Source organism: Rhinoderma darwinii, chromosome 8 (assembly GCF_050947455.1).
Source record: "Rhinoderma darwinii isolate aRhiDar2 chromosome 8, aRhiDar2.hap1, whole genome shotgun sequence".
Lineage (NCBI taxonomy): Eukaryota > Metazoa > Chordata > Amphibia > Anura > Rhinodermatidae > Rhinoderma > Rhinoderma darwinii.
The window spans coordinates 105,492,559-105,507,699 of record NC_134694.1 but is presented as its reverse complement, the minus strand read 5'-3'; the positions used below and the strand labels follow the sequence as shown (position 1 = coordinate 105,507,699).

The following is a 15,141-nucleotide window of genomic DNA, read 5'->3' as shown; positions in this document are numbered from 1 at the left end:
CAGGTTGGTACATAGTGGGTGGTATGGGCCGGTATCTCTCTTTAATTGGAGGATGAGAGCCAGTTGGGATATTGTGCTTCATTATGCTGGTCTTCCCGAAGTCCAGGGGATGTTTACTGAAGGCCTGATGGTATTCTCTTGAGACTTCCAATACTCCTTCAATTTGTTCAGCAGGCGTGGCAATATCCCCAACACAAATTTCTGACCACCATGGTGTAGATGAATTCTCTTCTTGTGTACTCTGTATTTGAGTGGACTGTTGGGCAGCAACTGTTGAAACTTCCACAATGTCTTGGAATGTGACCTGTAATAACTGGGCAACAGAGTAGTATTTCTTTAATTCCACAGGGATGTCACTCAGATTCAAGAGGCGGATGGGTACCTTTCCGTGGGAAACGGTCACTAGACTTCTTGCAGCAAGCACCATAGGATGTTCTTCAAGATGGAGGGGTTCTACTAAGGCTTGGTAGTCTTGGCCTCGTATCCCTTGGCGAGCATGGCACCACAGCAGGGTTTCGGTACCGGGTTTCAGGATCACTGGACGGACATCTCTAATGCGGGCACGGCAGATCTCTCCTCTGACGTTGGCAAACTTCTGCTGAGCGCACAGCACACGAATAGTCTGTTGGATTACTTTCTGCGCAGAGTGTGAAGCTGTTGGCAGGGATCGGTGTAGGGCATCTAGCATTTCCCCATAACAATTCCTTAGGATGTTCATTCCGAGCACCACTGGAGGCATATCTTCATCATCGACCTTTACTACGATCACACCTTGCTGTGTTAGGTTAGTCTCTCCCACTTGAACGGTGGGTTCCCAGTAACCTTGCAGGGGTACTGTCTGACCATTGCTTGCAATAACATTCAGCCAAACTTCTGGTGGCTGCATCAATAGGTCGCTGCTCCAGTATTTCTCAAACATGGCTTTCTGTATGGTGGTGACTTGCGAACCAGTGTCCAGCAGAGCTGTAAGGGGTACCCCATTAATGTGGATGGTGACTAATGGATGGGGCCCGACATACCTGGTCAGCCAATTTGGATCTTCTGGACCTAGTGTTCTTCCACCCGAGGGATGTTCTTTTGACCGCCAGCACTCTCTCTCCACATGACCACTTTTGTGGCAGTGTCTGCAGATGGGCCTTCCATGCGTATCAAACCTGTCTGTAGGCAATCTTCCAGATCTCCTGTAGTATCCCTTGCTCACACTGTCAGTAGGACGACTCCTATGCTGTGGGGACTCACACTCTGGCTGAGGACACATCTCTAACTGTTCAAGCTTATGACACACCTTCTCCAAGCTCATAGTCAGGATTGCGACTTGGTCCTTTAAATCAGCCACTGCATCTGGAATCTGTACTTGTGCACCCTGGGCAGCAAGGAGAGTATTTCCTGGAGACACAGGACACATGAGCTTAGCATCTCCATAACTGTCAGCAGGACACACAGCAAATTTGGTTGATTCTTGGTTGAGTTCTAGCCCCAGGATTCTGATGGACAATTCTTTAAAATCCAGGAACGTACTTTCAGGATGTTGAGCAGACAGCATCTTTAATTGACTTTTCAGAGACTTTGTTTCAGCTCCTTCAATAAACTGCTCCCGCAGTGTGTTATCTGCATTCTGTGCTTCCCGTGGGTCCACTTCTATAACGGCCCTCAGTGCCTCCTGTAGGGATAAAGCATAGTCTCTAAGGGACTCACCGGGCTGTTGTTTCTTGCTAAAGAAGCGCATTTTCAATTCTGATACCGTCCTGGTTTCAAAGGTGACCAGTAGTCTTTCAAGAATCTGTTCTACTGTCTTTCGTTCTGCATGAGGCCATGACTTTACCTCTCTCAATGCAGCGCCCCCTAGCTGGCCAATGAGAATTTCCACCTTTTGTTCTGTTGACACTGGATATAACCGGAACATAGCAAGCATTTTCCCTTTAAATTCTCTCAGGGTATGTGATTCACCTTTGTAGCGGAGGAGCCAGGGTGCTCCAAAATAATACGGTATGGTCAGCGGCATCATATGCCTGGTTGTGGGTGATCCACCTCGGCTGGGGGAGCCGTTATCGCTGTCGTCAGACATTTCTAATATAAATTCCTATCGTTGCCCCTAGCAACGAGATGCTCAGTAGCAGAATGTGTAGTAAGTCTCTTATTTGTGCTCACTGATGCGACAAGTTCATCTTTACTTGGGCTGAATTGTAAAAACTTTCAGCGGTACTCACTGTTTTGGAACTGGAACCTCTTTCTCTGTCTTTTTGGAATATAAGCGGCCGCTGTGACTCAGATTCTATACTTTTCAAGATGGCGGCGCCCATCTACTTCCAGTGGTTCCGGCTTGTTTCTCCTTCCCCACTGCAACAGTAGGTAGGAACTTTGGTTCCACTGTAGTGGTCTGTAACATGAGGTTCCTTGCTGTTGCTGGGCAGATTCTCTGCTTTCCCGCCTTCAAGTGAGCGGGGGTGGAACTAAGAGCAGTTGTGATGCAGCAAACAATTCAATGCAAACAGTCTCTAATGTCACTTTTCTTCTGCTAAACAATGATCAATTCAATGTTAAAGTCTCTAATCACATTCACTGTCAGTACAGCAATTTCCATCACAAGTTCCATAAGTAACACACAGTCTTTCCAAGATGGCTGCTTAACCCCACATGTGCTGGTGATAATTTCTTGCAACAATAAAGTCTTAGCAGGCACAGAGGTGTATTAATCCTGTTCGTGACGCCAATTTATGTGCAACAGCCCGATGGGGATGAGGGAAAGTGCGGAGACCAATGTTGGGAGTTGTAGTACTCACGGTGGCTGTAGTCCTCTCACACTCCTGCGGAGCTGGCACAGTGAAGGAGGGGGATCTGCATATGTATGGGTGGTAGTTGTTGATTCCCCCTGGGGCACACCCTGTGGTGCTGTCTCCTGGTGGATGGGATATGGGGTGCCCTTGTTGTTAGTGGGTGCAGTGCAGAGTAACACGCAGGAGACGGTGATGTAACTTGGTATAATAATAACTCACAGTTTCTTTACTGGAAGATTGCAGGCTGCAGCTTGGCTCCACATAGAAGTTATTATCCAGCTAGGGCAGGCGGGATGAGGCAGGCGGAGACAGTTTCCTATCTGCAAGCAGCAAAATAAACTTTCTTCTCTCTTGCTTTCCTTCTCTTTAAGCAGGTTTGTTTCCCTGTATTAATTTCTAGTTCAGGCCAGAAGCTTTCTGAACTAAATATGCTGTGAGGCCCAGTATTATCTCAGCTCTCCTCACAGGCTGTCTTCCCTCGTTCCTCTCCTGGAACCGACTCCTCTACAACTTTCTGCTGCAAAGCCTCATGGGAACTGCCTCCGACCCTCCTCTCCAGCCACACCCTTTACAGACTGGAAAAACAAGTTGAATCACAATTCTGCATCACTAGGTGGCAGCATAACACAACAAATCACATTATGTTCAATGCATTACAATGTAAACAATACTCCTCTATGGTATTGTCAGGACACTACACATGTACACCACAGTTTGTGGGCAAAGTGCCCTTAGTAACCTGTCTCTATTAAGGTGGTTACAGACATGGTGACTGGCAAACTGTCCTCTAATGTCTGCTTTTTATTGCAACAGGGATCAGACTGATTTTGTTTTAACCCGTCGGATCCTTTGGCTTCTTCAAGCGATATGGAATGGGCATGGTTATAGTGGAGTCAGAATACAATTGTTCAGCCAACAGTTATCACGTGTCTAAAGCCAGTTTTGGATTATTAAAGTCATCAGTTTAAGAAAGACTTGACACTAAACGGAGATAAGGAATGGTGGACAACATAACGATTATAGTATAGGAGTGAAAGTGTTACTTAAAGCCCTGCTCAGAATTTCAAAATATTCACCATTCAGCCATAACATTAAAACCACCTGCCTTATATTGTGTAGCTCCCCCTAGTGCCGTTAGTACAGCTCTGACCCGTCATGAACATCCACATAATGTAAAGGAAAACGTGGTTCATCAGACTAGGCCTCTTCCTTCCATTGCTCCATCTTCTGATGCTCATGTGCCGAATTGTAGGCGCATTTGGCAGCAGAATGATGTCAACAGGGGCACTCTGACCGGTCTGCGGTTACACACCAAATGCAGCAAGCTGTGATGCACTGTGTTCTGATACCTTTCTATCATAGCCAGCAGTAACTTTTTCAGCAAATTGTTCTACAGGAGCTCTTCTGTGGACTTGGAACAGATAGGTTAGCCCTCGCTTACCAAGGAGCCTTGGGCACCCATGAGCCTGTCGCCAGTCCACCGGTTCTCCTTCTTTATATAGGTACTGACCACTTCATGCCATTTTGGAGGTGCTCTGACCCAGTCATCTAGTCATCACAATGTCAAAGTCACTCAGATCCTTACGCTTGTCCATTTTTCCTGCTTCCAATACATCAACTTCAAGAACTGCCTGTTCACTTGCTGCCCAATATATTTCACCACTTCACAGGCGCTATTATAAACAGATAATCAATTGGTTCACTTCACCTGTTAGTGGTTTTAATGTTATATCTATATAACTGTGATTGAGCAAATATCCTCCCTTGTATGCCCAAACCACACTTGTTTACACCAAATTACAAGGAATTTTTCTGTGACTGAACCCCACTTCACAGAGAGTTACCCTATTTAGGGTCCACAAAATTTGGAGATAGAGAGTCCACTCTGAAATTCTGGGAGTTGGAATATTAATTTTGCCATAGCCAGGCCACAGTTCGAAGCTTATGCAGAAGCAAGGTTCCAGCACTGAAGGCGCCTATCGCCAAGCTCCAATTTATGATTCCCGACTGGTTGAGTTGCCATGATCTTCAATTGTCTTCCATCCTTTTGATCCATGAATGGCACTGTCACTGGGGCTGTGAACCACAACACCTTCTCATTGACACTGTTGATCTCAAAGTATTTAGGGCCTCTTTTAGGTTATGTTCCAGCCTTAGACATCTACTCTAAAACATGTTGGAGCAGAATACACTTATAAAGCATTATAAAGTTCCAAACTATCATGTTTATTCTTGTTTTGCTCTTCATTCTGCATTGCATAATCATGGTTCTGAGTAACATGATCTGCTTGGTCTGTGCCAACAGCAGAACACGGCTCCAGGAAACTTTTGGGGGTGATCCAATAGATCCTCCCAGTTTCCAAAATACCAATGCATAGAAGAAAAAGAGATAGAGCAGACAACATTGAAACTAAGTACAATGAGTGTCAGAGCCATGATTGATCAGCAGAATGTCATGGTCATCTTGGTGGGTGTTTTTACCTTCATGTTAGCCTTATTTTACTGGAAACATGTGTGGGAGAGAAGAAGGATGCCACCTGGACCTCTCCCATTGCCAATTTTGGGGAACTTTCTCCGGGTACATTTTGAGGGATTGGTGCCGAGCTTAAAAAACGTAAGTTTGTTATCAGTATCATGTCAAGAATGTTTTAAGTTTGGTAGTTGAATAAGGTTTGGCGGTGAATCTTAATACTTTCTGTGTTGGCAGAATTACTTTGTTTTTTATTATAAGTAAGATTTACCAGACTAAATAGAATAAAGTAGACCAAAAAGCTTTCAAACTAGACAGTACAGTAAGATGTCATCGTTGTAGACATCATAACTGACCCATCTGTGTTCTCCTCAGAGTTTTATTGCTATAGTTATGTATAAAACCCTATCACACCCTTACAGTCCTACACTGCAGACATATGATCCATATGCCACATAGTCCTTGTCTTCTTTCTATTTTGTTTTTACTTTATAGAATACAGTATACTGCACTTTTAAGGTTATGAACAAAGTAAAGTTCACTAACAATACCCACCGACTATATATACCCATCCTAACATAAACCTGGTATTGTGTACATTTCAGAGAAGCTCCCTTCCGACCTTTAGAGTGCTAAATTTTTCAGCTATGTATGAAGGCACCATCTCTAGCTCTTTTTCCAAAATGGTTACCAGATCTTTCTCATCCTCCAGTTCCTCCTGAGCAGTAGACCTGCCCCCCCCCCCCCCCTGAAGCTGGCATTCCAACAGCAAGATGGCATAGAGGCAGGATTATTGCATTCCTCCCCGTGTTGCGGTATTAAAGTGAATCTCTGTTTCAATATAACATGATATGATCAATGGAGGTGTTGATCCTGCTCATAAATTAAGGGCGGGGGAGGGGGTTCTTTAAAAGGCCAGAGGATATAGATTTCAATTTATATGTTGTTCGCTATGCCTGTTAGTGGGATATGCTCACCCCACGGTTCTTTTGTATACCTTGAAAACTTTAGTAAAACTGATTACACATAAAATGCCCGAGGATGTGGCTTGCATCCCTAATAAAAATACCTGAGCTAGCAATCTGTCCAACATGTAAAGCATGGAGTTGCACCATGTTGGAACATCACAAAATAAATGATGTTGTGAAAGGCTATTCTGCAGTGTTATCAACATTACCTAGAGAAGCCTCAGCTTACATGGGATCATATACCCAGCATTAATAAAAAAAAATGTCTGCATGCTGTTTCCTATCACCGTTCAAGAGCATTGTAATTTTCCTTTCCTTCACATTCGAGTCAGGCAGGAGTGGTGCCGTAAAACAGATGAAAGTTTGCTATGTCTGTGGAATGTGTCAGATGTTTGGTTGTCTGAAGGACCAGTGGTCCATGAGGCCGTCAGACATGAATCTAGCTTTAGGTTGATTGGGGTCTATGGCAAAAATTTGGTATGGAAGCCCAATATCTAATAATGTAAAATTATGTTCTAGTAAGATGTATTTTCTCCTCAAAGAAGAGATGAAAAGATCTGCCTGATATTTTCACAGTTGGCTGAGAAATTTGGCCCTATTTACACTGTATACTTTGGCGTAAGACCTACAGTGATTCTCACTGGATACCAAACCATAAAGGAGGCACTAGTTGAAATGGGGGATGCATTTATGAATCGAGGCACCATCCCAGTTTTTGAACATCTGTACCACAATGGAGGTAAGGTTATGGCGCTTAATGGAGTTACAGGCATAATATTGTTTTCTAACAAAGAAATTTAAAGGAATTTTTGTATTTTGCCTTTTCTTTTAAGGGTTAGCTCTAAGCAATGATGAAACTTGGACTCAACTGAGACAGTTTTCTCTCATGACCCTCAAAGATTTTGGAATGGGTAAGAAGAGTTTAGAAGAACCTCTACAGGAAGAGGCCCAGCATCTCGTCAATCACTTCAAAAACTTAAATGGTGGGTCTATTGAATGCAGACCAGAGCTAACCTCAATGCGGAAGGTTAAAGGGATGGAGTCATAAAAAACATGTTGAAACCAAGAGGACATTTCTCAATATTAAGTAACTTTATGGGAAATCTCTTATTCTTAAAAAACACATTAGTAATTGCGTTTTCTCAATGTTTTTCTCTAGTATCAGCTTACATTAGCAATTTTAGTATTGTTCCATGAGAAAATATTTGCCCCTCTTACTTGTGCCTTGCCATCAATTTTTCATTCTGAATTTGCAAAACAATGATGTGAAACAGTTCAGAGGTAATGTCAGTAGAATTGGGCAATTACTATACACAGTATAATGTCCCCATAGTGCCCCACATAGTATCGTGCCCCCCACAGTATAATACCCCATAATGCCTCCCCACAGTATACAGCCCCCACAGTATCATGCCCCCATTGTGCCTTTCCACACAGTTTAATGACCCAATAGAGGCCCCCACATGTATCATGCTCCCATAGTGCCCCTTACAAACAGTATTAAGCACCAATAGTACCCACACACAAAATAATGCCCCAAAGTGTCCCCCATACAGTATAAAGCCCCCATAGTGGCTTCCCACATAGGATAATGATCCCCACACAGTATAATGCCCTCTAGTGCCTCACCATAGTATAATGCACCCACACAGGTTTGCCTCCCCACAGAGTACAATGTCCCTATAGCAGCCCCCAACCAGCATAATGCCTCCATACAGTATAATGCCCCAAACTGTATAATGCCCCTAAAGTGCCCACCCACACTTAGTATAATGCCTGTAGAGTGGCTAATAAAAATAATAACATGAATACTCATCTAGCTCCATTTCCACGTTGAATAGAGGAGATCCCAAGCTGCTCACCACCGGCTTTACATAGTGAATGGTGGCGCAGCGAGCTGACGGCTCAATGCTCCCCTATTGGATTCAGCTGCATCTGCGTCCTGAGGACGCAGATACAGTTGAAACCGGAACATCCCGCTGACCGCACGGTACAACAGGACAATGCCCGATGCCGGGACTGTTTAGCTAGTTCTTGGACGGTTGGGAGGTATGCAGTGTACTGAGCCATACTACAACACCTATAGAAGTCTATGGGGCCATACTGTAGCTCCATATGCTTACAATTTAATAGTAAGGAATATGGAGTTTTTTTAATGCAGAATTCACATGGAATCAGAAAGAATAAAAATTGTGGCATGTTCCACCAGATGCTTTTTTACTGAGATATTCTCTCCTACAAGCAATGCTTCCATAAAACGGTCCTGTTTGTGTCTTAGTGAATGAATAATCTTTATTCTGATAGATTACTGCTCAATGTCCAAAATCATGTGCAAAAATTCAATCCCCTTTAGGGCAGCCATTTGACCCCAGCACAACTCTGATTTGTGCAACTTCTAATGCTACTACAAACATACTAATGGGAACTCGCTATGACTACAATGACAAAAAGTGGATGAGAATTCTCCAGGACTCACGTGATGCTTTTGTCATCATCTCATCAACCTGGGGTCAGGTGAGCATGGAATTTTGCTGCCTATAAATGCATAATAGGTATATGTACATATGGTGTCAAGTCTTCAAGACAACATTAGGGGTTTTGTTGAAGCATTAGGCTAGGAATACACCCCGACTTTGGCCACGACACAGGTCACACGTCCAAAGCTTTCTGTGTCGTTCTAACTGCATCGCAGGTAATGAAAGTCGATGTGGTCACATTGCGACCCGCAAGTTGTTGAAACCGCGACTCCCCCGTCACAGGAAACCCAAACCACCTGTACTTCTTGCTACTGTGGTGACGCGGTTAGAGCAACTTTTGGGTCGCAAATCTATTATATTGACTTTCATTACCTGCGATGCAGGCAGGATGACACAGCAAGCTTTGGCGACAAGCGTATGAAAGTAGAAATCCAGCCAGGTATAATCTTCTGACATGTCACTGTCCCATTTTAGAAAACAAAACAAAGCATTTACTCACCTTCTACCTTCACTTAAGGGGCCCGCACAGGGCTTCTTCAAAAGGTCTGTGCCGTGGTGCATTGAAGGTCCTGACGTTGTATGTTGTGTGCATGTGTCAGGACCTTCTATGCGCCATGGCACAACTTATGTGCTGGGGCCCGAAGTGGCAGTCTGTGTGCCCTCCTTCACTTCCGTGTCGATCCCACCCCCTGCAACTGTGATTGATACGCCACTATTTCTTGGAGCTTTTACCCATGCAGAGGCATAACTCCTAAGCCCAATATAAAATATTAATCAGGCCCCAAACAACTATGTGGCATTTATAATACTGGTATGCTTCTTATGTGTTAGATGGGCATTTTGGTCCTCTCAGGCACCAGGGCCCGGGTGCAACTGCTAGATCTGCACCCCATATACAGCAGCTATGTCCCAGACCCAATGTAACCTGATTCATTTGTCTCCCGTTCCAAGCTATATATTTCTTGTATCCCTTTTATTACCCAAGAGGGCAAATCAAATGCTTATAAGTAGATTTTTAAGTCAGATTCTATATATTCCATCTTCAATTAACTTTTTTTTCTCTCTTTGCAGCTGTATGATGTCTTTCCTGGAATCATGCGATATTTACCTGGACCCCACAAAAAAATATTTAGTCTTTTCAAAACACTTGAAGAAGTTGTGGCGGAATCAGTAAGAAGCCACCAGAAGACACTGAATCCAGCTTGCCCTCGGGATTATATCGATTGTTTTCTCCTCCGTATGAAACAGGTGAGTGAACAGCTACAACAGCAAGAATGCAAATTCAATTGTTAAAGGGTTGGAGTAGAATTTACAGTTGTATAGAAACAATTATAGTAACCTTACATTTGCTTTAAAGGAAGAGAAGAACGTCAAGACACCTTTCAACATACCATCTCTGATAGCAACCGTATTTGACATGTTCCTTGGAGGAGCCGAGAGTTCTTCAGTTACAGTGAACTTTGGTTTCTTGATACTTGTAAAGTATCCAGAGATACAAGGTAAATCGTTGTATAATGTGAATATGTTGTATGATGTGAACACTTCATTCCAATATGTGATACAGCAACATATATTTTTTAAAACGGCCTTCAAAAACAGTTCCAGAAAAGGTTAACGTGCACCTATGGGAGACCTTTATAGTTAAGGGTTTGTTGTCTGAATAGCGGTATGTATCATTTACATGGCTCCACTATGTTTTCAGCTCATGGGATGTTTCTCCCAAAACATCGTTTGATGTTTTGTAAAACATGAGGAGGGAAAAATGAAAATGGGGCCTTCTGGAGCTGAGCCTTGGTAGATTGCAGTCCCAAAAGCCAAAGTCACTCCTTCTTTCCCACTTCAGCCCATATATACAGCTAATCCAATGTAAACTCCATGAGATATTTATAATTTGAGAAGATAAGTTATTCTATATCTCCCAAGCTAATCCTTATATGGTTTTTTTATGACTACCACCACCATCATAGAATGCGTATCCATTTTTGAATCAATAAAAATAGTCTCTGCTTGTGAGTCCTTATCTAAGTACTTCTATTTAATTTCCCATATGAAACAATTGAGAAGCCCGAAATAACAAATACCCTATGTGTTTTATTTACTGAACTACAGATAAAATTCATGAGGAGATTGACCAAGTGATTGGACGAGAGAGGGAACCAAAGGCAGATGACAGAAACCATATGCCCTATACAAATGCTCTATTACATGAGATACAGAGATATAGTGATATCTTCCCAATAGGATTAATTCGATCAACTACAAGAGATGTGACCTTTCGTGGTTACCACCTCCCCAAGGTAAACCTCCAATTTATGTAATAACATCAAAGGCAAAGGAATTTAAAAGGGGCTTTTCCAAAAGCATTGGTTTCCACAATGGAGATGTCAAAATTCCACCAATTACTCTAAATTCCCAACCACAAATACATGCTGACATAGAAGTAATCAGCAGATGAAAGATCATGTCTAAAGTTTATTGATTTTTTTCTCCCTCTAGGGTACAGATGTTTTGCCCTTGTTGACCACAGTATTGCGGGACCCTACACAATTTGAAAAACCAGAAGAGTTTGACATCAATCACTTTTTGGATGAGAATGGCAAATTTAAAAAAAATAATGGATTTATGCCATTTTCTGCAGGTTTGAAAATGTTACATTTATTTGTCTATTTTCCTACCAACATTTTACACATATATCTAGGCTATTATATCGTCAACAAGTTATGCATGAAATGAAGGGACTAATGCTTTCTGAATACAATCAGCAACCAGTATAATATTGAGTCCTGAGGTGTATCTAGCAGTGGAGGCAGGAGAGCAGTGGCCCCCGGGCCCAATGAGAAGGTGGAACCGAGGGACGGTCCCCCAGCGGTGACATGTCCCTGTTTTAACTGTATCTGCATCTTCAGGACGCAGACACAGTTGAATCCAATGCTGAAGCAAGGAGCTGATGGCTCCTTGCTCAAGCATTCACTACAGATGTAACAAAGTTTATTTTGACTCTGATAACTTGCTGCAGTGTGATATCACACAACAAAAGCCATTACAAAGCCATTGAAAAAGTCAAGTTAAAGTTTCTTGCCACTGTGTATTTAACGCATTAAAAGTCAAGATAAAGATGGCTACATCTGTATGTAATGCCGGCTGTGAGCGGCTTGGCGCAGACAGGTGCGATGTAGCGACGTTATTGTGCCTTTCTGTGCTGAGCCACACACTGCACAGGCTAGAGAAGCAGAGTAATCTCCACAACTCGTCGTGGGTTCGGATAAGTATATATTTCTGTATTTTTTTTTATTAGGCACTATGGGGGCATTATACTAGGTGTGGGGGCCACTATGGGCAATATACTGTATTGGGGCAGCTATGGGAACATTACACTGTATGGAGGCAGCTATAGGAGCATTATACTGTATAGGGCAGCTATATGGGCATTATACTGTGCGGGGGCAGTTATATGGGCATTATACTGTGTGTGGGCAGCTATGGGTACATTATACTGTGTGGGGCACGAAGGGGTCATTATACTGTGTGGTGGGCATTTATGGGGGCAATATACTGTGTGGGATGCTTAGGGGTCATTAAACTGTGTGGAGGGCAGTTTTGGGGGCATTATTCTGTGTGGGGGCAGCTTAAGGCGCATTATACTGTGTGGGGAAAGCTTTAGGGGCATTATCCTGTGTGGAAGCAGCTGTAAGGGAATTGTACTGTGTGGGGGCCATTAAGGGGTCATTATATTGTGTGGGGGACCGACAGAGTTAGGACCCACTCAGATGTGTTTTCACCCCCCCTTGTGCTAAACCCCTAACTACGCCTACGCCTCTGATTATGTCCATTGTTTATTACCCACTACCCACCCAGCTGACTTTTCTAAGCCTTTACATGCTCATTTTTTAAGATAATCATTATAAAGCTTTAAAATGTAGGCTTTGTTAAACCTGTAAAAATATATTAGGGGTTTGCTTATCTGCCGGAGCAGAGAGCCACTGCAAAGAGCAGCTCCACGAATTGGAGGACCAGTATTACATGTTCACAAATTTATTTGAATAAGCGCAGTGCAATACCACATTTCTACTATAGTGGTCAGCCTCAGCTTTCCCAGGGGTGTCAGTATTAGGACCTGCAGTGATCAACTGATCGTCAGCAGATCCTCATTCAGCGAAGGGGTTGTGCAGATGTCCAATCTGAATGTAACATATAAGGCTGCAGTGGAATTTAACAACTACATTGTCAGCCGATCAGAAAACTATAGTCTGTTCTACGGCATAGTCTGTTTCCCGTCAACAACAGTCTGCAGTCTGTTGACAGACTCTCAAGGCAACGACTGAAGGCTTTAAATTCCTCATAGTCTACATATCATTATTGGAGGCATTGGCTTCTACACCTCAAAAAACATAATTATTTATATCATCATTGTAACTCGGCTTGTTGACTGCACTTGTATACTCTTCTTATTGTAGGAAAGAGAATATGTGTCGCCGAAAGCTTGGTGCGTCTGCAACTCTTCATTTTCTTTACCGTCATCCTGCAAAAATTTACTTTGAAGTCTACAGTCGATCCCAAGGATTTGGATATCTCTCCTGCAGAAAGTGGTTTGGAAAAGCTTCCTCCAGCCCATAAGATTAAATTCATTGCTCGTAATTAGAAAAGCTGGGTGAACATTTATACATAAATACACTCAGCCTCTATTTCTAAATTCACTATTATGAATTAAAGGAGAATACTTCATTAACCTAAACCAATAATTACCTAAAAGAGGATCATGGAATTATATATTTTTTACTTAAAGGCTATGTACACCTTTGAAATCATTTGTTTGTTTATATATATATTATAATGCCCCCATAGCTACCCCCAGTCTAATACCCCCATAGCTGCCCCACAGTATAATGCCCCCATAGCTGTGCCATGCAGTATAATTACCCAATAGCTGCCCCATACAGTATAATGCCCCCATAGCTGCCCCATACACTATAATGCCCCATACAGTATAATGCCCCCCATAGCTGTCCCATATAGTACAATGCCCCCATAGCTGCCCCATACAGTATAATGCCCCCATACAGTACAATGCCCCCCACAGCTGCCACATACAGTATAATGCCCCACGCAGTATAATGCTCCCCATAGCTGCCCCATACAGTATAATGTCCCCCTTAGCTGTCCAATACCCAGTATAATACCCCCTATACAGTATACTGCCCACTTAGCAATTACCATATGACCCCCCCTCCCATACCCAGTATAATGCCTACATAGCTGCCCCATACAGTAGAATGCCCCCACAGCTGCCCCACACAGTATAATGCTCCTCATACAGTATAATGCCCCCCAGAGCTGCCACTTACAGTATAATGCCCCCATAGCTGCCCCATACAGTATAATGCCCCCCATAGCTGCCACAAACAGTATAATGCCCCATACAGTATAATGTCCCCCATAGCTGCACCATACAGTATAATGCCCCAATACAATATAATGCCCCCATACAGTATAATGCCCCCCTTAGCTGTACAATACCCAGTATAATGCCCCCCATACAGTATACTGCCCCCTCAGCAATTACCATATGAGCCCCCCCCCTCCCATACCCAGTATAACGTCCCCCCTCCCATACCCAGTATAACGCCCCCATATGTATGTACCTAATAGGAAAATAATAATATAATTACTTACCTATCCCCTTTCCCATGATGGGTGGAGGATCCTTCTCCTCCTCTGCACTGTGCTGTGAGTGACTCGGCTACACTCATGGCGCCTGCCTGCATCGAGCCGCTTGCGGCACAGTGAATGCTGGAGCTGGGCAGATGCAGATTCACTTGAAAGCGGGACCAGCGCAGTCAGCCCTGTGGGCCCCCCAAGCTTAGGGGCCCGGTCACAGTTGCGACCCCTATAGCTACGCCACTGGGTTAAGTGTCAGCGGGTCCTGTGTCCTACGTAGGAACGAGATGTTACCAATCACATCTAAGTTCATAACTTAGATGTGATCAATAACAGGTGGATCCTACCCGCTGACACTGAACCCGTCAGTCCTGCTGACCTGACAGATTCAGGTCTGAGCGCAAGATACAGCTGCTCTGCATACAGCTGCTCTGTATACAGCATACAAAGCAGCTGTATCTCAAAAAGTAAAAGTAATTAGAAAGTTGCACAAAACACACTGATAGACATTTTTTTTTTTTAACACAAACAAAACAAATTTTAAAGGTGGACATTGTCTTTAACATCTGTATGTGCAAGGGAAAGTGGACCAATAACTAAAGAGGGGGGGCACTGTCACATTAGAATGCAAGTAGGTGATTGAGCTAAGGAATTTCATGGCTCACAATTACTGGTGAATTGTTATAGAGACATAAAAGAGTGGCGATATTTCAGGTTTTTTTCTATTCCCCCCCCCCCCAAAAAAAGTTAATAAAAGTTAATCATTAAATAATATATACCTCAAAATGGTGCTATTA

General features: G+C 43.2%; 1 protein-coding gene across 1 annotated transcript; it reads left to right on the top strand.

The window, feature by feature from the left end:
* Positions 1 to 5,130: 5,130 nt before the first annotated feature.
* Positions 5,131 to 15,118, top strand: LOC142659727 (cytochrome P450 2C23-like). The gene is made up of 9 exons (XM_075836151.1): positions 5,131 to 5,388; positions 6,789 to 6,951; positions 7,046 to 7,195; positions 8,566 to 8,726; positions 9,761 to 9,937; positions 10,047 to 10,188; positions 10,799 to 10,986; positions 11,186 to 11,327; positions 13,144 to 15,118. Exons 1-9 carry the CDS (start codon positions 5,194 to 5,196, stop codon positions 13,326 to 13,328), a joined length of 1,503 nt encoding a protein of 500 aa, XP_075692266.1. The 5' UTR covers positions 5,131 to 5,193; the 3' UTR covers positions 13,329 to 15,118.
* The last annotated feature ends 23 nt before the right edge of the window (positions 15,119 to 15,141 follow it).

What these genes read in the sequence shown, in the direction of transcription:
- LOC142659727 (XM_075836151.1), top strand. Translation starts at nt 5,194, where the DNA reads ATGAGTGTCAGAGCCATGATTGATCAGCAGAATGTCATGGTCATCTTG. An exon ending in ACATCTGTACCACAATGGAG is followed by an intron (nt 6,952 to 7,045) that starts GTAAGGTTATGG and finishes TTTTCTTTTAAG; the next exon opens with GGTTAGCTCTAAGCAATGAT. An exon ending in TCACTTCAAAAACTTAAATG is followed by an intron (nt 7,196 to 8,565) that starts GTGGGTCTATTG and finishes AATCCCCTTTAG; the next exon opens with GGCAGCCATTTGACCCCAGC.